Source organism: Dysidea avara, chromosome 9 (assembly GCF_963678975.1).
Source record: "Dysidea avara chromosome 9, odDysAvar1.4, whole genome shotgun sequence".
NCBI classification, from domain to species: domain Eukaryota; kingdom Metazoa; phylum Porifera; class Demospongiae; order Dictyoceratida; family Dysideidae; genus Dysidea; species Dysidea avara.
The window spans coordinates 18,227,911-18,248,582 of NC_089280.1; the positions used below are offsets into that span (position 1 = coordinate 18,227,911).

At 38.1% G+C, this 20,672-nt stretch overlaps 2 protein-coding genes and 1 non-coding gene across 3 annotated transcripts; 1 reads left to right on the top strand and 2 right to left on the bottom strand.

Annotated features, from left to right (window-relative positions):
- Positions 1-2,296: 2,296 nt before the first annotated feature.
- On the bottom strand, positions 2,297-12,686 carry LOC136265687 (rab GTPase-activating protein 1-like). The gene is made up of 22 exons (XM_066060583.1): positions 12,539-12,686; positions 11,449-12,356; positions 10,271-10,318; positions 9,146-9,348; positions 8,542-8,608; positions 8,352-8,451; positions 7,888-7,960; positions 7,087-7,192; positions 6,755-6,989; positions 6,231-6,388; positions 5,516-5,614; positions 5,004-5,186; positions 4,568-4,696; positions 4,230-4,373; positions 3,782-3,823; positions 3,595-3,723; positions 3,455-3,547; positions 3,267-3,377; positions 3,106-3,210; positions 2,764-2,847; positions 2,645-2,716; positions 2,297-2,597 (listed from the first exon to the last, which is right to left on the bottom strand). The coding sequence occupies exons 2-22, from the start codon at positions 12,346-12,348 to the stop codon at positions 2,358-2,360; spliced, it is 3,321 nt and encodes a 1,106-aa protein (XP_065916655.1). The 5' UTR covers positions 12,349-12,356; positions 12,539-12,686; the 3' UTR covers positions 2,297-2,357.
- Positions 2,931-3,041, bottom strand: Trnal-caa (transfer RNA leucine (anticodon CAA)). The gene is made up of 2 exons: positions 3,004-3,041; positions 2,931-2,976 (listed from the first exon to the last, which is right to left on the bottom strand). It is a non-coding gene; the product is annotated as a tRNA-Leu (tRNA).
- Positions 12,615-20,627, top strand: LOC136265688 (uncharacterized). Its single transcript, XM_066060584.1, has 8 exons — positions 12,615-12,929; positions 19,018-19,083; positions 19,138-19,185; positions 19,233-19,297; positions 19,350-19,421; positions 19,474-19,535; positions 20,364-20,448; positions 20,499-20,627. The coding sequence occupies exons 1-8, from the start codon at positions 12,888-12,890 to the stop codon at positions 20,542-20,544; spliced, it is 486 nt and encodes a 161-aa protein (XP_065916656.1). The 5' UTR covers positions 12,615-12,887; the 3' UTR covers positions 20,545-20,627.
- The last annotated feature ends 45 nt before the right edge of the window (positions 20,628-20,672 follow it).

The following is a 20,672-nucleotide window of genomic DNA, read 5'->3' on the forward strand; positions in this document are numbered from 1 at the left end:
TGTGTTTTGACAGTGTAATGCATGAAAGTTATGTGTGATGTGTTACCCTTATACTTGTTGTCACAATGAACCAAGGTGAGTAAGGTGGCTCACATTTTCATTAGCACTATAGTTGAGATTATCATACACCCACTTTTAGCTTCAAGGGCAGTTTAATTTATCTGTTTGTAATTTCTCAAAAGTATTTAAAAATTCTATCATAGCAGTGCACGTGCACTAGGTTTTTCAGGGTTACATTTCTTTCACTGCATTGACTAAATTTTCCATTAGACTTTTCAGTGTTAGTCCTATCTACGCAATAGTTGAGTGTGTGAATTATATATATATCCATGCAATTAGCCCACTCACATAATAAAATTAATATCTAAATCAAATCAGTTGAAATTATGATATTTATCATGTTGATATTATATTGAAAATCTAACACAAAATGCAACTAACAGTTATAATTTCACGCTCAGTTTTGTATGCATTTACAATGTCTGGTCTAAAAATATTCTTCTCAAATAAAAAAATTTGAACTTTAATGCTCTACATCATTTTCACCAGTAAAGTTTCTTCTCATAATAATACATCATTCATACATAGTATTTTATATGAATGTTCTATTAGAGTATATTCGACACCTTCATTAGAGTATCTCGATCTATGATAAAAATTAGCTCTTCAATCTGGCTCATGTCCCTTTTGTAGATGCTGGGAAATGAATGTAAGTTTTCTGCCAGTTACTAAAAGTTTTTGTGCTGTACTGCATGCTGTTACTCAGTCAGCATTTTTGTGCAGTCATCACCTGCCAAACTAAAAGGTTCCTGGTGCAAACATAAAGATTTAAATTTCAAGTGAGGTTTCCTGATCAAACCCTTGAAAACCTTCTCTATATGTCCCAGCAAGAGTTCAATGGTATCAGTTATGAAACAACTTTTTAAGCACATGCTTTCATTGACTGCAAAAGCTGACTGTTCTATTAGAGTATATCAGTCTTGTTAGTTGAAAGTGGCCAGCCATTCTTGACTGGTCAAGTAGGTATTTAGTCAAATAGACAGTAAATTTTTGATAGCTGACTATTATAAACAGTAAATTTCTATCCTTTCAGTCACCTCTGTAGACTTTACTATGTGCATTCAGGTTAATGTATCTACTAAGTATATAGTATCTAAGTATAGTATCCCTTGCAGCAGTTCATGAAGCTACAACTAACACATGAAAAGCAAAATAATATGAAACCACAGATCACATGACTGAGCTATAATAACACTATGAACTATGAACGCAACAGATTCAACCATATATGGGTATAGGATTCTACATACCAATAATAAATATGCACATGTGCTTATGTGTCAATTACTACTGTCACAATTATACTATATTGATACACGTCAGACAGTCACAATGGATACCTTGTGAATTCTTCCTCACTTCACTGTGACACTATACCAACGCTAAAGCCATCTGTCACAGTGTCATAATGGACTGTTGTTGAAGACTGTGTGGGTTGTTTAAATATAAAGTTCAGCGGTTCAAGTAGCTCTATCTATTTCATTGCAAATGGTTAGTGGCCTTCTCCATTGTCTCCTGATTACAAGGCATAACTGGATGGAAAGGACTCTGAAGCTTCATATCTAGAACTGAAAGTTATTGAAGTGCTGCATGAAATTCTACATCATGATCAGTTGCAGCAAGTAAGAGCCAAAAACTGTCACTATGTAAAGATAAACATGCATGCTGTATCTAGCTATACTTGAAGAAGTTCAGCATTGCTCTTTGTCTCTCTTGTCTTAGTCTCCTCTAACTATTGGTGCTTCTACAATGGCCATCAGCTCAATAGGATATTTGAATCCAATATTGTACCATCTCTTATCGTACCCTCCTTTCCAAACAATCATCTGCAATTGCAACGTGTTCAGCTCATGAGTTGGTGAAGACACTTGTGTCACTGGGTAAACTGTAGAAAGACTATTCATGCGGTCAGATGGATGCATGGAATTTGTGTAGCTGCTAGTGGATCCTTGCATGCATGGCTTAATTAAACACTGATGGTAATGAGAACTTCACATGACCATCTGCTTTGTTTTGCTAGAATTTGCATAGCTATGCGGTAAGACATCAACTGATTTCACTTTTTAAGGACTCTGCCCAGCCTGCACGAGTTACTTTGCGGTGGTTACTCCAGGTACTTGTGATCATGCCCAACTCCTGCAAATCCATTCGTTGTTTTCACCGTGTTTATCAATTTTAAAATTTCAGTAGTCTAGACCTAGCTATAGCTACGTACATGCAGTACAGCCATGCTACATTCACTGTATATGCCTCTGGCACACATTTTGATATAAATTGAAAGTGTGAATTAATATGCATCAAGTGTTCTTTCTACCAAACCACTGTGACCAGCCTTTGTGCGCTGGCTCGTGCATGATTTCCGTCAGTTTATGATCCAGTTCTTGTACCTGGCACTGGGACTCTACCAGTTGTAGTTTAGTACTAGCTAATTCTAGTTCTGTCTCGCGTAGTTTGCTCTCCGCTTTTTTACAACGTTCTTCAGAGTCGTCTTCGATTGCTTCTTCACCGTCTGCTTGAGTTGCCTTCCGTAGCTTATTCTGAAGAGTAAAATGTTAGTACACATGCGGGCCATACACACAGCTACCTTGACTGCTTGTAATTCCCTTTTCAAATCTTCCTGTTGGACGCGATAGTTGTCATCAAGACGTTGGATCGTCTAAGTTAATGAAATAAGCAGCATGTTTTGATTAATTGTCTCTTTACCAGTTTATATTCTGTAACGGCGGTGGCGTGTTGCTGTCGCTCTTCCATTATTTGCATCATGGCTTTCTGGTACATTTCCTTCGCCTGCGCAGAACAAACATATCGATAAAATAAAGTTTTTAAAAAGTGTGCACAAAAAGGTATATAAGACGAAAAAAAAATCGGCTTGTCAGAAGTGGGATTCGAACCCACGCCCACATACGTGGACCAGAATACTCGCCTACGCAAGTAAGGTTTAACCTTGAGTCTGGCGCCTTAGACCACTCGGCCATCCTGACACACCATGATAGGTGAGTGATTTTAGCAGCTTATATTCACAACATAGATTTAAAAAAACTTGACCTGTTGTAATTCTTCTCGGATTTCACTTATGAGTATGTTAGCAGCTTCTTTGCCTGTTTTATGTGATCTTCCTTCCTTACTAAGTGTGTCAATTCTTTCTTCTAGCTGTATAAAAGAAGTAAACAACATTTTCTAAAAAGCAGAACATTAATAACAACTACTTTATCCATCTCTGTTCTTAGTGTGATCTTGCTCAAAACTAACTCCTGAGCCAAGGTATCATTCTCGTGCTCCAGCCTAATAATGTTGCCTTGAAGTTGTTTATTCTCTCTCTACAGAAGAATTAAGACACAAAGTACATAAGTAGGTCTTTGGTAAGTGATCTGTAAAAGTGGACAACAGCACATACCTCAAGTCTTTTGATGGGATCCTCTTCTTGAGCCAAACTGTCACGGTGGATTTGATATTCCTTATCATATTTCTTCAGTTTTCTCTCTGTTACCTATAAACAAAATGGTCATTGTACTGTAGAAGACACACTACACTTGCCTTTATTGAATTAATTGTGTGGAATAAGTGTCTGCAGTCTTCATCACCACTAAACTTCTTGGGTAAGTGGACTCTGAAAAACTTGAGAATGCCTTCGAAGTCAAGTGCAAGTAAGTCTTTCCGAGATATCTGTGAGATGTGAGATGTGATAGTTTAGGTGTGGAAACATAGCCTAGCACAGATATACCTTAAGAAGTGCTAGTGCAGTTTGAAAGACGGTCCGCAAGCCCTGCGTATACAAATGATCATACATATGTACTATAAGCAAATACAAATGAACACACACACACACACACGCATGCACGCACACACACACACTCCTGCTTGTCTGAAGACCCATCATCTTCTGCCCCAACCCTCCATGGAAGGTACACACTCAGGGGACGCTGACTATCTTATTTTACAAACTATTGAAATTTAGTACAGGTGAGAGGAGCTTAAGGAGTCATAGACAATTGCAGGGACCTGAGTCAGAGACTTAGTCCGCCTCATGCAAAGCATGGTGTATGCATAATGTGAAGCCGTCTTGTTGGCTTTCAAGGCCAATGCAAGGGAGTCCCCTGACCCTGCCTGGTCTCCATGACATGACAGACCACACATACACACTAAACTACACTACACACAAACACACACACCTCGCACAAATACAGATCCAATATATGGAAGACCACAGGCAGTGGAAACTTGGCAGTGTAGAGTGTAAGGAACCACTGTGATGCAAACATGTGGCCCTCAACCTTCTCATTCACCAAATGAGCATGTAAATCTGGCATAGTATCCTACAAGAAAGTTCAACACCAAATACATACTAGATATGTACTACATACAGCAGTAACTTTGTACAAATGTACTGTTTTATCACAAATTCAGCCTCACCTAAAACCATAAATTCACAAATGCACACTATTCTGCCCCCGAACACTTTAGCATGTGAGTGTTAATTTTTTTACACTGATGGAGGGATTTTTCTCACCTCTATCAGCTTGTCCAGCTGGAACAGCATGCAGTGTAGCAGCTCAAAGCCCGGCTTGAACATGTCTCGGTGGCCATAGTTAAACATGATCTTCACCAGTACACTGAATGCTTGTTCCTCTGGCATTTTCTGTATGAGAAACACACATACAACACTAAATTACAAGATAAAAATACTCAGCTACAGTCATACTGTGTATTAATTATCACAGAGCTGCTAACAACATAATACTACATCCCAAATGCAGAGGAGCACCCTGCCTTACAGAAAAACCCAATGTAATCAATGTAGTTGAACAAACTTTTATTCAGTAACATAAACAGTTAAATAAACTTTTTATTCAGTTAAATAAATATTAACCTGAAGTTCACTTTGTACAGCAGATCATTGATTTACTAACTTTTGTACTTAGGTTCACTGATACAGTGTTACTCACTTCTAATAACAGAACAGCTGCGATGAACGATAGTCCCTGACAGTATCCTATCTCTCCATCATACACGGAATATGCCTTGCTGATCTTGTACAATGCTTCTTTACCATCGGCATCCTTGAAGTAATCATGCGCTACGTAAGTCCTCTTGATGTCCCAGTTGATGATGTCTTCTGTTGGTGAGCTCTAAACATGGTCGTAAATCTCCGTGTTAGAAACCGTATGAAATACCTACACACTACTGGTATACATACACACAACCCGAAGGCCTGCATTTAAGCAGATGTCACTACTAGCATTTAATAAAAAATCTCTTCACATCAAATTCAAAAGACAATCACAATACGGTACACACTCAATAGTGTTTTCTATTAAAACAAAAAAAAAACAAAAAAAAACAAACAATGTGACTGTGTGATACTTTACTACATTAGTTTTTACTAAATATCCTACAATCTAGCACACAATATCAAAAGTGTCAAGACAGTATCAGTGCTATGTACATGATGGCTTACTTTAGTGATCAGTAGTCGATAAGCATCTTGTAGTTGAGGATCAAATGTGGTACCAGCTAACATCTGCCATACTTGTCCCCTCAGAGCATTAGGGATGCCCTACAAGTGTGAATATACCACATATATATACACCAGGAGCCCAAGACGTTTACAGGATCCTGGTCTTACATACTGATATGTACATATACACTAAAAAAAGTTTCAAAGTTGTGTGTAACAAGACATTCCAGCTCAGAAAACATGGGGAAGCCCCTCAGTATTTAAAAATATCATGGAGAAAATTCACATGGAGAATAAATCCACAGAAGAACAGCTGAACATTTGCTTTCCCAGTTATTACCCTGGTCCCCATTAATACAAATGGCAGACTGTTAAGTGAGGAAGTGAGTCAATTTTTTTGCTCAAAGAAAGAGCAACAGCAACTGCATGCAACCAGTCATTAAACTGGGACCTTGTGATCATTAGGCCAATGATCCATACACTTGACTGCACACATGCATGCATGTACACAGTCTAAACATATAACACATACACATATGTACACATACAGACTGTACATACGGGGACCTGTACACATATGTACACAGACACACACATACACATATGGCATGTATGGACACATGCACAGACACACACATACATATACAGACACGCATGTACACACACTACACACACACACACAAACATGCACTACACTACACACACAGTTTTTCACCTGTCGACACAGTTTGATCAACTGTTTAGGACGAGACTTGTCCCTACCATCCCACCTCTCCAACAGTGACCCCCACTCCACCATCACATCATCCCTGAAGGCACTGTTGTCCACCTCTCCCCATCCTGATGCCATCACCTCATCCTCCTCATCCTCCACTGTAGGTAAGATTGTGACAAGTTGGAGAAGCTGATCAACAATCAAGGGAAATTTTGGAATAGTCAATATCAAAGATATGCAACTTGATTTGTGAAAGGGGCCAACTACTTTTCCAACTTTGATGATAAACAAAAATTGGCGAAAGCTATATATTTGAATTTGGCACAAGTGAGTTATAACAAAGAAAAGTTCAGGGTTCTAGAACAAACCAAAACGAATTTTGATCTGAGCTCATAATAATGAACTCTTGTCAAAATGATACACAAATTGGACAAGAAAATTTAAACAAATCTGCCAATTTTGCCTAACTATTCTCCCATCAAACTTTTTCCTCATACAGATACAAATACACAGATAGCTCTCACATGCTACAGAGTTATCACTCTCCACATCACCAGCTGTTCCATCCTTCGCTTTAGCCATCAATGGGTGTTTCTTCTGCTCAACCTCTTGGTGGGTGGGGCTGGTGGGCATGTCCAGTGATACGTGTCGATTGACTTTAGGTGATGATGAAGGACTTGAGGATCCCTCCCTTTTTACAGCCGTGCTCACCAGAGCCTTTACAGTGTAGAGAATGTTCTTGGGCGTACTTTCAAAAGACTAAATAGGCAAACAAGTGTAATATGTGTACAAAATTACAGTACATACATGTATGCAACACACACATGTAGACATACATACATATACATTATCATACCTTTTGCAGTGTCAGCAGGAAAGTTTCAGTGGAAGGCTTCCTTCGTGTCAATGACACTTGGACCCAGGCTAGTAGGTCACTTTTCAACACACGAACTTTAACCTCTCTGAAAGATTAAGCATTCAAATAAGCAGCTACACCGTAAGAGAATTGAGCATTCTACATATGTGTACTACTCAAATACTAAAACTTCCAAGTACAAGGAATATAGTATGGGGCACAAAAAACTTTTTATAACTGTTCATAAATGCTTCTCCAAGCGTGTATCGCGAACTGATGCAAATGGTAACCTGCATGTGAACCAGTGAATAAGCTAAGATATATAAAGCTGTTTGCAGGTCAAGTGTTTCTTATTATTCACAAAGCCAAGACTTATGGGTTATATTAATGCACGTGAACTGTATATGCAGAGTTGTCATGAAGTGAGGCACATCTTCATGAAGACTTGTGTATGACCAGGCAGAGAATATAGTAAGGCCATAGCAGGTCTCTGTTAAACAAGATTCATTGTGATACTCATCACAGAGTGAGGTACTTCTTCATGAAGTAAAACACACCCTGATGCACATACTATGTCTTAAGACGACTTAAAGGTGGGCACACGCTTGTTCTGCTGGTGAACAGTTCATGAATTCACAAGCTGTTCATGATCAGTGAGCCTTCATGAACATTCATGGAAAGATTAAAAACGTCGCAAAGTTTTTTTTGTGCACTCTAGTGTATATGTGTACCTTTGCTTTGTGAACGGGTTACTTATACTATGCAAACATATATCAGTGACTACAAGGTTGCATCACTCACCTAACAAATCTCACAGGCTCAGCCACAGACTGTAGAACAACATCAGCAGCCACTGTCAGACTTAACCGAGAAGCTGCAAATACATACATGCACAAATGATAGTTCACAAAAGCAAACACAAGTTTTTGGGCTTTACATAGGGCTTTACATAGGCAACTGCCTGCATGTGATACTCATACACATGTAAATAAGATCATGTTGTATTTACAAGGGATGTGCACACATAGGTATGTACCGAGTCTACGGATATGGTAAGTAATATTTTGGCTAATAGGTGAAGCAGCAATGAAAGTTCTTTTCCAATAGAACAAATTGTGATTAATTCACCAATGGCTCAGGACATGCATGCTATTTGGAATTACATGAGGAGGATGAAGTGAAATGATGATATAAAACAGAGCCTTCCGAAATACAATTCAAGACACCGCACAATTATAGCCCACATGCTTATCACATGTGCACACCTTTAGGCGTCTCCTCATTAAGTATCACGGAGAATGGTAGGGAAGGATTCCATATTCCACTAATTATGACTGACTTGTCTGCCCCTAATGTCATCTTCATCTGTAACAACAAATATAATGGTGATATGAATTGTGTGCATGTTCAATACAGTTATGTACGTACATACAGCCTGAATGCATATACACATACCATGTCCAACAAGTTCATTTCAGAGTGTTTAACATTCTTTCCAGGTGAGAGCAAAAGCCCTGAACATCTACACACACAAAGTGAAAAAGTACGTATGTACGTATATAACTATAGCAAAAAAAAAACATGCAAATGTAGTGTAAAAACTTCTCCAGGATATTTACGTATGTATATAAATACATAAAACAAACCACACAAAAAATACAATACAACTATGTAGCTATGTAATAGCATACACGCATGCACTGCATTACTCTGTATAATTTTAATTGCTACAATTAATACTCAGATATGTTAACTGGAATTGTTCCACAGGTTCAACTAGGAGTCGGACTTTTGGACCAAAAAATATAAGCCCCAATAATGAGGTTTAAATACTGAGTACTGAGGTCTTATTAATGAGGTCATGAAGTACACTTTAGTTACTTATGTTTGAGACCTACTTGACATAATCACTGCATAATAGAGGTGGTCTTGAGGTCATGAAGTACACTTTAGCTATGCTTGGGACCTACTTGACATGGTCACCATAATGAAGCTACTTCAATTAGCAAGTAAGCCTTCACTAAAGGCACTTATTTCAGTACTGGTTAATGCCACATACCTCTCCACCAGTAGTGGCCGTTCAGTGTTGGGCTGTGCCAGAGCAATGATAACCTTCTTGAATGTGTTTTGTCTCAGCTTGAAGCAGTCCTTGTCCATACTAACTGGACTGAAGTTCCCCTTACCATCGTCCTCCAAAATGTCCAAGGTGACATCAAACTCCTGTAGCAACTGACCACCATCTTCAGTTGGTGACATCACAGTCTGTGGAAATATTGAAAAAATCTTTAATCAAGTTGTGGAGTGGCATAAATCAGCTATCAATTTTAAAATGTCAGACAAATTTACTGCATTTTGAACAGGACATACAAAAATATCCCTCCATCTTTCAATAAGGGCCACCAACTTCTGAAGTTTAATTCTAAGACAATGAGTTGCGGAAATAAGCCATACCTAGATATGCAAAGTTCTGTGTTGATAATAAAAAGCACAGTGAAAAGAATACATTCTGGAAGCTACAAGAAAAACTTTTGCAATTTGTTCCTGTACCCAGCTGAAAACTACTGTCGTTCTTATACAGACTGACATTGAAGAGTGGCCTAGTTTATGTCTGCACACAATCAATTCTTAGTAGCCTTTATACAGTCACATTGGGTGGATGCTACAAGACATTCTACAGTATAATAACCTTAAAGTAAAAAGTCCCTAAAGTTACTTCAAGAATTATATGGTGAACAGAACAGATTGAATTGTGATATGTACTGTATGTACAAACATAAGTACGCTTATACAATCCTGTATGTATGCATACGCATACACAGTGTGATTTTAAGTGAGTTAGTGACCACCCACTCAGACCTTCGTGCTTTTAAAAACCTTGGCTTTGCATCGGGTTTTTACAATCACGAAGATCCTTGTGGTTGGTCTAACTACAACTTACGTAGATATAGTCTGTATAAGTGCATTCACTAACCTAGACACAGGTGTGACAAATAGGACAATAATCGTTTACTATCTCATCTGTAACTTTAGGTAAACATTCATTGAAAAGAGTTTGTAAACACTATCTATACCCATGCACTACCCTAGCCTACACATCACGAGTACAGTGTGTAGCTATTATACATTTGAACACTAAACACAGAAACCTAAAGTCCACCATTCTACACAAATGTAAATAACATACCCTCTTCCTCTTGAAAGCACTTCCAACAGCATTGAAAACTCTGGCACACTGCAGTAAAAGAAATAAATAGAATTACAGACTGAAACACTTACAAGCCAAGCATTACAACATACAAATGTCTTTCAGTACAGTTTTAACAGTTCTTGATGGTTACTGATTGCTGTTAATGTGCCACACAGACCTGTAAAATTATCTGTGGATGACAGTGGCACTAATGTAGAATTCCAACTGCTCAGCTGGTTCTATATACACAGTGGCACCCTTGCAAAGGGCATGTCCATAAGAAGACACAAAAATGGAAGCTCAAACTACGTAGTGCAACCAAGAATGCAAATACGTAAGGTTCCAGTATGTACACGCTACACTGTAGCTTTCTTGTAAGTCTCTATAGCACTCATAAGAATGAATCTTAATGCATTTTACATACCACAAAAAGGCAGCCAATATCAGTTATCACAAGATCCTTTATAAGACAAAACAGATGGACCACGATTCCTCACTGTTTTGCATTGGATGCTACTCAAGTTTTAAAAATTACAGACAAACTTATACAACTCTCTCTGTACACTACGCCTTTGTGGGACATCAATAATAATAATCAGGGACACTTTAACCTTGGAAACTGATTACAATGTAACTCAATGAATCTAAATACCTACATTGCACCTTAATATGGCCAGCAAGCTAGCTGGATTATCAAGGTGTCCTGATTTTCCAGGTGAGTTAACGCTGTAAGTAAGGGTTTTGTGAGACCTGACCATGGCTAAGTGTCTGGATTATCCAGGTGTTCTCATTTTGAGTGTCCACATTAACAGGCAAATTTGATTCAATCATTGTTAGGGAATATTATGAACTCTTGTACAACTTCTACAGTTACAAGTATAACAATTTATTGTACAGTATTGTACAACACATACACAACAGGATCCTAATATTGACACCAACTTGTAGCTGAGTTTGCAAACTGATTAGGAGCCTCCTCCACACACACAATTTCATGGACTCAGCTGTACTATATATTATTAGTTAGCCAAATTTGTAAACTAATGTAGTTGGGTGCATATGAAATTCAAAGCTGAAAATTGTATGTATATGTATATTACAGTGATACCATCACCAACAACTTAAAATACACCTCATTAAATCTTTAATCACAGTTCTACATTTAAATTACCCACCTCTTGAGCATTCTCACATTGGAACACATGACAGTGAAATATGCCACTTGTCTTGTGCCTCACGTTGAAGGCAAAACAGTCAAGCATGTCAGGCGATGCTCCTCGGACACAGAACAAGATAGTTTTTACTGGAAATGTAGCCAGCGGTTGGTCTGTTTCAGGGTCTTTAAGAGCCACTTTTCCTGTACTCATTGTTGGCACTAACAAGTTAACAGGAATTGCTTGAGCTGCATCACTGTGCTTCTTAAGTATTCCAATTTTTCTGTTAGCTTCTACTTCACTGATAGGAGCATTGACAGTGGTAGAACCCAGATAGATTACACCCCTATAAACATAAGCTGGTTCATAAGTTTGTTCCTGGTCCAGTGAACTAGTCGAAGGTATTCTCAGAGGAGAAACAGTATGCTTTTTAGAAGGTTCAGTTTTTTCTTCCTGTTTAGTATTCTCAGCACTGTTAACACTTTGCTCCACAGCTGGGGCTTCTTTAGCACCTTTCTCATCATTTTCAATTTTTTCTGGTGTTTCAGTGTTCTGGTTGACGACAGGGATGTCAGGGCTGCTTGGCGTTGCCTCTCGGCTTTTCTTTTCGCTACTAGATGACACAGAAGATGTCTCTGCATTCACTAACTCTTTAGAGCCAGCATTCTCTCCAGGCAGGTAAGCCAAGAGTGGGTTATCATTTGGTTTATTAGATGATGAAGATTCACTGGAAGAAGACTCATCACTACTGTCGGAGCTGTCATCTTTTACGCCATATACCAGTTGATAAGGGTCACCTTGTAATGGGGTGTGTTCTTTATCATGTTTAATATCATCAGGAGTCAAGGCTGGGTTCTGTACTACAAGTGTTCCATCATCCTGATGCCCTCCAGTGCCCCCCAGCTCCCCTGTATCTGCCATGTTTTGTTCTAACAAGTACAAAACCACACATTACTCCCTGCACACACAGCGTGCATACACCAGTTCATTGTACGTATGCATTTATCTGTATGGACCACTTTCAATACATGTAGTATTAAAACGCCAGCTTTTGCCAATTCATGGCTTTACACGTGACTTTGAAATATAATGATAAAACACCTCAGCTTACCTAGTCTTACGGTTGTTCTATAATTCTTCTACAAGTAAAATTGTACTCCCATGAGCTTACATCAACACTACACATTTTAATTTTGTTTCATAGTGCGCTTTAGTTGGAAATGAGTGAAGCGCACAGTGCGGATCACGATAAACAGGTTTTGGCACAGACGAAGAAACATTTTGTACAAGAAATTGCAGAAGAAATTGAAGATATTTCTGCGAAACTCGCCACGGTCAATCAAAACTTGGGAGAAGTTTTGTCAGGCAATTCGGAGTTTAGTAGTTTTGCAGCTCACTGGTCGGAATACGCACAGAAATTTTCATCCACGCACACAGAACAGTAACACAGCCCAGTTAACATGGCAGAGCAACCAAAGGAGGTTGTACTAGAAACCACAATGGTAAGCACTACAGGATTGTTGTGTGCATAGTAGTACTAGTGTGGTGTTTATCTCTGTGTGGTGTCATAGATTAGACTTCGTTACTCTGTGTGTAGTGCATGTGTGTGTCCTTCCCTGCAGGTGGGTATGTGTGAGGGGGGCACGACACATACACAAAGGCATTAGAGATAGCAGTTACACGATTTCAATTTCAAAACATTATTTCTCAATGATTTCTAAATAGAATTCTTATTGGCGCTATCTTTCAGTGTACTTTCTTGTACAATTAAGTTTAAAAGTAGATGTTGTGATGTAGCTAAAACTGCTAGACCAAGTCCATCAAAGCATTTGTTTCTCAGTTAGTGTATGCAGCTAGTAGCTTGCAAGTGAGATTAGAGAGCTTGCATTCCGCCAATAATGCTTAACAACTGTTGCTAGTCAGCCATACTTAGGAGCAAGTTTCAATGGGACGAACGCTGTTGGTTTGTCACCGTGAGCTGCCAACAATGTGTATCACTGTCAGATGCTAGGATAAGGTTGGAAACAAATATTGAAAACTAGGTTTAATACAGACAAGTGCATTATTAATTTTCGATAGATTAGTCACAAATTTTAATGCTTTTATAAGCTTTTGACCACGGTTATCCTAGTTTATACAAGTGACTAACCTAGAGAACATGTTCCGTTGTGCGCTTAACCATTGAGAATGACTGCAGCCTTCATCCTCTACCCTGACTCAAGCATGGCTGGCTAGCAACAATTGTTAAGCATTTCGAGACGCGCGTTTCGTATGCAACCTCTCTACCGTAAGCGTATTAAATTTTGTGGGTGGTTTGCCAAAAAGACAGGTTTGCAAGTGTATTAAATTTCATGGGTATAATTTTTCGTGGTTTAATCTCGATGAGCCAGTTTACTTTCTCGAGGAGCTGCGGGGAGCAAAATTCGTGCTTTAAGGTTGTGTTTAAGGTTTTACAGCTTAACAACAGCTTTGGCTACTCCATTTAAGCTGGCGTAATTATCTGGGACTAAGCAAACCATTTTGTGGGGTTGACTCACCACAAAAGAAAATCTTGCCTGCTGAAATCAGAGGAAACGAGTCTTACATACTTGAACAAGGCCATCAGTATCTATTCACGTGGTGAATAGGACAATAGGTGCACGTGTCGTCGTCAGGTCGTACGTAGTGAATTACAATACAATGTGCGTTAATAGTGTGGAAAGTGTATTGGATAATAGTCTAGGTCTGCTCTAGCTGAGACATGAGTTTCTAAATGGATTGATTTTCGTGGATCAGTTTATGTGGATTAATTTTCGTGGATCAGCTGCAAACCACAAAATCCGCAAAATTTAACACCACGAAAATTTCTACGCTTATGGTATTAATGAGTAATCAGCATTAATATCCCACTGCAAGCCCTTTGTGATCTCTTAACAACAAAATCTTTTAACACCTTTTCTACCCTCCAAGATTAATTGTATCTAACCTTTCTCAATTGTAGGACAGACGCATGAGTTTTGATTTCTACTTTACACTAGATTTCTAACAGTTTAACCCTACGTAGCTCTAAACAAACAATCTGAGAAAGAAAACAACTCTCCCTCTTGTAGTCCCATACTGTAGTTGATTTGTGGGGATAACGAATGATTTTAATATGGGAAGTGTGCTTGGTTTTTTTCCTTGGCTTTGGTTTGTTTACTACTGGACACTGTTTGTAATGACTTTAATTTGCCTACTAATGCAGTACTGATAAGCTTCGCATTAGCCAGTCATGTGATTCCTGACTCAACATGTTTTGACTCTGTTCTTCAAACTCACTAAATTTGAAATGGATAAGTGAATTGGTGTGTTATCTCCTTCTCCTGAGCTGAGTAGCCATACCAAGATTCATGGAACTTCTATATGCTTTTTGAGATTTCTTCCATGTTAACACCATACAGCCAAGGCTTTCTCCTAGTCATCCGGTGTTTTGTGTCTTTGCATTCTGATTGTAATTGCCACAAAACTTACAAATGGTGAAGCCTGTGCAAGAGACCTAAAACTCCACTGACCTTGGAGAAGATACTGCTGTTCATACTTCTCACAGCACTGGAAACCCAGTAACCAGGGTAAAAATTTCTTACTGTCATTTAAAGTGTTATGACATGTGTAAGCAGTGAGCATGCATCTGTATTTTAGTTCTGTATACAACTGCACATGTATTGGTTTGTCACAAAATTGTCGGCTATGTTAAAAGAGGGATGAAGAATGACCCACTTTCCCAAAAGAAAAAAGCAACATACCAGACCTCTTCATCTTGCTTCAAAATCTCCAAATTTTTAATCTGTATAGTAGTTATTGATGGATTTCATTTAGTCAAGGTACGTAAATGCACTTCATCTGATATGTATTCAACCAAATCTGTTAAAGGCTTGTTTATCATTCTTCTCATAATTCTTAAAATTAATTTCTTAAACCATGTTCAGTTCCTCAGGTGACGCTCTTCAACCAAATGTTCCAAGTGGTAGTGCTATTGATGGTTTAAGCAACCTTGTTTTAGGCTGTACTGCAGGATGAACCACATCCTGAATGTAAAGTTATAGAACTTGATTTGTATTCTGTTGATACCTGCATTGCTGTTACATAGTTCCTGAGAGTCCCCATCTAACTACATCAATGCCTCTTTTCTTTAGCTCATCATATATATACTGCCACTGTTTCATGACAGATTCTACATTAAATTTGTTACTGTATATGCCAGTGCAAGCAAGGCAAAAAAACAGTGTATTCTATTGCATACTTTGCAAAACCAGCACTTAAAAGTACTAGTTGCTAGTTTACTAGCACTTTAAAAGTACTTTAAAAGTAGCCTCTTCCATTATAGCAAATAATGTTGCAATGAATGTATCAGAAATTGGTACTCCTTGCTGCAGCGGGCAATCAATCTTTTTGGGTCAGAATCTAACTTGTTATTAAAGTCTGAGGTTGTATTCTTAAAAGGTACTGCATTCAGCAGCTATATTTCTTTGGACAGTATGTAAACAGGGGATGGCTCTAGACCCATATAAAAATTGTATACCCCTGTAGATACATATGTAAGTAGTGACATTGCAAACTTAAGCAAAGCATTATGCTGTGATAGCATTTCTACAGTGTTTTCAGCATTGGCAATCAATCACCTAAAACATGTTTTGTTTGTCACTGATAGCTAGCTATATACAGCTGATATATAATGATATTATCTTTATTTGATCAAGTTGACTTAATAATGATAATCACTTCCTTGTTGAGTGATACTGATCAGTAGAATCAAGAGTTAATAATAACTTTTGGTTGGGACATTGGGGTTAGTGGATGGAGCCAGATATACTGGGATACCACGGTATTATCACCAAATCACTTCAAAGGTATTCATTTTCAAACATACTGGTAGTATTGGCATGAATTCCATTTGGTGTATTACTAGTTGTTCATTGCTATGATGGCCTCAGCAACATTGCTACTAGATACCAGAAGCTATGCAGCTTTAAACACACAGTCAATATTGAATGCACTGGTCAACACCAACAGGGAATTGCCTGTTAGTTAGACTTTGTAGCCTGGATGAAACGTCATGATGCTGAATCCTGATGGTATAATTGTAAAGTGATGTGTTGGTTTTATATTTTAAGACCTCTTGAAAACATTTGTCAATTTTGTTCACGTTTTCATCCCACCTCTTACAACATTTGTCCACATGCCGTGTGTGAGTTGACAATAACACCTGATCTTTTTTCAAAACAAACAATATTTTTTTCCCATATACGTAGTTTACAGGTAATGTATGTCAAAGTGAGTGTTTTCTTTCATTTGTCCATATTATATTGTCTTTGCCACTGAGCAACTTGTTGGCATATTTATTTTAGCTCCATCATGTACATGTATCTGGGCATCTACATAACCATAGCATCTAGTTTTTTAGCTTTTACAGAAGATTTACTGTTGCTGTGAAGTTTCTTTGATCTAATGGACTGTTGTCTTGCTTGGATACACTAATAAAATGAGTTATCACCTTGTGATGACCTGGTAAGAATTTAAACTGGCTACTTGTACCAAAGCTTTGCTGAGCATGACTGCTGGTTTGTAATGCACTGTTTTCAATTTTGTTGTCACTATGTCATTGGTTTCAGCAATTACCTACTTCTAAGGTGTCATAAATATAAGTATCCGTCACACACTGTGGCAACATATCATACAGTATGATAGTAATGTATAGTAGGGACCACAAAGTTGTGGCCGTCGCCCATTAAAAAACATCACCCAAAAACCAGCCTCACTTTTCCCAGACAACGATGAGGCAGTATTGGTTAGGTAAAACTAAGCCCAAACAAGCCTTCAGATTGATCATGACCCAAAATGCTTTCAACAAGTTGCTACGGAATTTAAAAAAAGTATTTAACAGAATTTTCTAGTGACTGACTGACTGACTGCCTTCAGAAAAGCGTAACTCAATAATGGCTAAGGCTACGGGCTTGATTTTTTCACCGTTCAACGTCGCTTCAGCCGGACACGTGCCTTTTGGTATACCGCAGTACATACAATGCATTCTTCACAGACTTACCAGTGTCCTCCTTTGTGTCCCATTCATCTTTGCTGACAGCAAAAAGTGTCGATTTGCTGGTAGCACGTGATGGCTTCCCTTCATAATGGAAATCGTCTGTATTTTCATAGTGGCTACTTTGATTGCAGAGGTGCTTTTCGAACAGTTCTTGGTGCGTACTGCTATGTAACAGGTTGAACATAGCTGACAACGAAACGTAATGGATACTTCACTTTTCAGAGGATGATTGATATAGCTGGGTCGCGCAACACCATTTCTTTCTTTTGACGCAGTATGCATGGGTTCACCAGTCACAATAATTATTATTTGCAAAAAAAAGTTCAGAAACAAGTATAGGAATTTTCAACTAGAGTAGGGACCGTAGTACATCAATAAAAGTACTGAAACAAGCTGGAGTAGTGCATGCTAAAACAATTAAGAAATGTTATATCCCTACTGTGTTCAAGATACCATAAGGGAAATGCACAGTAGGAATATAACACTTCTTATTGTTTTACTGTGATTTAATATCGTGCACTATTCAATGCTTTTTATTGATGTGCTATGGTCCCTACTCTAGTAGAATGTGTGTGTGTGTGTGCGTGCGTGCGTGCGTGTGTGTTTGTCTTTAATAATTCACTGTGACCTGCTTTTTCAGAGGCATGTATATACGTGAAGGGGACTCTTCACCTGACATCTTCAACACCACAATCATTTGTCTCATCCTCCATGCTATAAATTTATAAGCCACCAAGAGTTCACAGTGTATAATGTGGTGGATAGTAGTTCCATTAGGACCAACTTCTCTACCATATTGAACTTTGGTGCTATATGTGCTTGCACATTACTATGTACAGGTTCAGTGGTAACTACTACGTATCAGTCATATCAGTGTAGAAATGTAGAATCTACCTAGAGAATTTTGGTGTGAATTGACTAAAAATGTTGGTGCTTATGTTTAGCAACAAATCACTTGCAATATTAATCCAATCAAAATCTAGATTATAAGTATCACGCTAAAGTTTTTGAATTCAATATTATTTTAACTTTGTTTCAGTTGAATTGTGATGGCGAACCTCTCAAGCCTTGTTGGGTTGATTTTGACAGGTTGGCAGCTCCTCGGGAAGTTGATATGACCTTCATATCATCTGAATCTTGTTGATATCAAATACCTTGTGTGATTTTCAAGGTGACTTCTGATTTCTCATGTGATCTCTGACAAGATTTCTTGATGTGTGTTTGCATATGTGCACAGTATGCATGCATGTGGTGTTGAGGTCTTCTGGAATCGTACACACATGTAAGCAAAACAAGCAAGCAAAGCCTCCGGCATACAGCTATTGCCATCCAGCAAACCAGCACTGGGATGCCTGTGCACCACTCAGTCACTTGAGTCTTGTGCTCCTGCTGTACTTGTCCAGGTCTTGTAGATAGAGGTTGTGGAACCTGAAGTATGTGTTTGTGTATGTGTGCATGCATATATAATTTGTGTGTGTGTGTGGTATGTGTAGTGCATGTGTTGCGTCTAGATGTAATTTTGTTTCTTTTTGCAGGGAAATATAACGTTAGAACTCTATTGGAACCATGCACCAAAAACATGTACTAATTTTGCTGTCCTAGTGAGTTAACAGGACAGTTACATAGTGTACTTATTTAATGTAATACTTTATTAGGCATCTCAGGGTTACTATAATAATTGCAAATTCCATCGAATCATAAAGGTGTGTTACCACTGTTACCATGCTAGTTGCTAGGTGAACTTTATTAGGATTTCATGATACAAACTGGAGACCCTACCGGAACAGGATTTGGTGGTACCTCAATATACAACAAGTAAGTGATAATATTATTTATGTAGTTACTATTACTATGTGGGCTATTTCAGTGGATTATTTGAAGATGAGGTTCATCCTAATTTGAAGCACACAGGAGCTGGTGTCCTAGCAATGGCCAATAGGTAATATTTCGTATTTCTAAATTTGTTTCTAGTCACTGGAATGATTTTATAGTGGGCCAAACACAAATGGCAGCCAATTCTACATCACGCTAGCACCCACACCTTGGCTGGATGGTAAGTAAAGTTTCATATTAAGGCATTAAGGTGTTGTGTGGTCAACGAAACCTGCGTACAAGATTTTAATATTGTCAAAGTCTATATGTAGGTAAATGTACAAAGTTGAATCAATATAATTGTGTTATAAAAAGTCTCCTAAGGAGGACAATTGTTACTGACTGTCCCCCTATTGATATTGCCTTGAAGATAAATGTATTAACGCTTTAAAACAATTTTAATTCTTTGGCTATATCATCTTCGGCTTTGCTTCGTAACATTCTACCCATGTAAGATAAATGTACAGCCATATCTCAGAGCAGTCAGTAATAAACAATATCTTTTTAAACTCAGTGTCAATGTGTATGCCTATTCTGACTGCATGCATTCAGAAATCTGTTAATGAACTAAGGATTTACCTGTGACCTTTGAGTTAATGCCAAGGTACTAGTTTGACTGGTACAGTAAGCTATTGCTTGTTGACTGTATGTACACTGTCAAAAAACTACGTAGTATATAGATGAATTGGTCCGTGCGTGATTGTTAAAGTTACTAGTAACAGTGATCATGACACAGTATGTTGTATGCTGTGCAGCTGGTGAAGTGATGAATAAGTACTCTAATAGAATATACGCTTACTTGAAAATACTCTAATTGAACAGTCATTGATAAATGAGCCATTTAGTTGAGGGTCTATTGTGTGGATCATTCATGCATCCCCTAGAAACTAAAATTTTTTATGTTTTCCGTGTACTCAAAATTTTTGTCTCTTGTTCGCTATTTCCTTATTTACATTGCATACTGTTCATAATGCTCTGTTGATTCTTTCATTTAATTATTTCACTATAGATAGTCATTCCATATTTGGCAGAGTGTCTGGTGGAATCGACACAGTTAGACGGATTGGACTAGTGTCAACTACTGGAGATGAAAAGTAACAAAATGCTATATAAAGTGGCTCTTGTGTTATTGCTATCATTGTAGGCCAACTAGTGATGTTGTGATTATGAGGGCATATGCAACTCCATGACATCACATGTACTTTTAGTATACATGATCACACACCAGTCAAACACTTCTGCCAAATTTTGTTGATTAAATTTGTGAATTGTACTTAATGTACGTACATGAATGTAAGCTCCAACTGTGGTTACATGT

Coding starts and splice junctions, on each gene's coding strand:
- LOC136265687 (XM_066060583.1), bottom strand. CDS start 12,348: ATGGCAGATACAGGGGAGCTGGGGGGCACTGGAGGGCATCAGGATGAT. Junction 4,697..5,003: donor CAGCTGTTCTGTTATTAGAA/GTGAGTAACACT, acceptor TTTCTCATACAG/AAAATGCCAGAGGAACAAGC. Junction 2,848..3,105: donor TCCGAGAAGAATTACAACAG/GTCAAGTTTTTT, acceptor TGTTCTGCGCAG/GCGAAGGAAATGTACCAGAA.
- LOC136265688 (XM_066060584.1), top strand. CDS start 12,888: ATGGCAGAGCAACCAAAGGAGGTTGTACTAGAAACCACAATG. Junction 12,930..19,017: donor TTGTACTAGAAACCACAATG/GTAAGCACTACA, acceptor TTCTTTTTGCAG/GGAAATATAACGTTAGAACT. Junction 19,422..19,473: donor GTCCTAGCAATGGCCAATAG/GTAATATTTCGT, acceptor ATGATTTTATAG/TGGGCCAAACACAAATGGCA.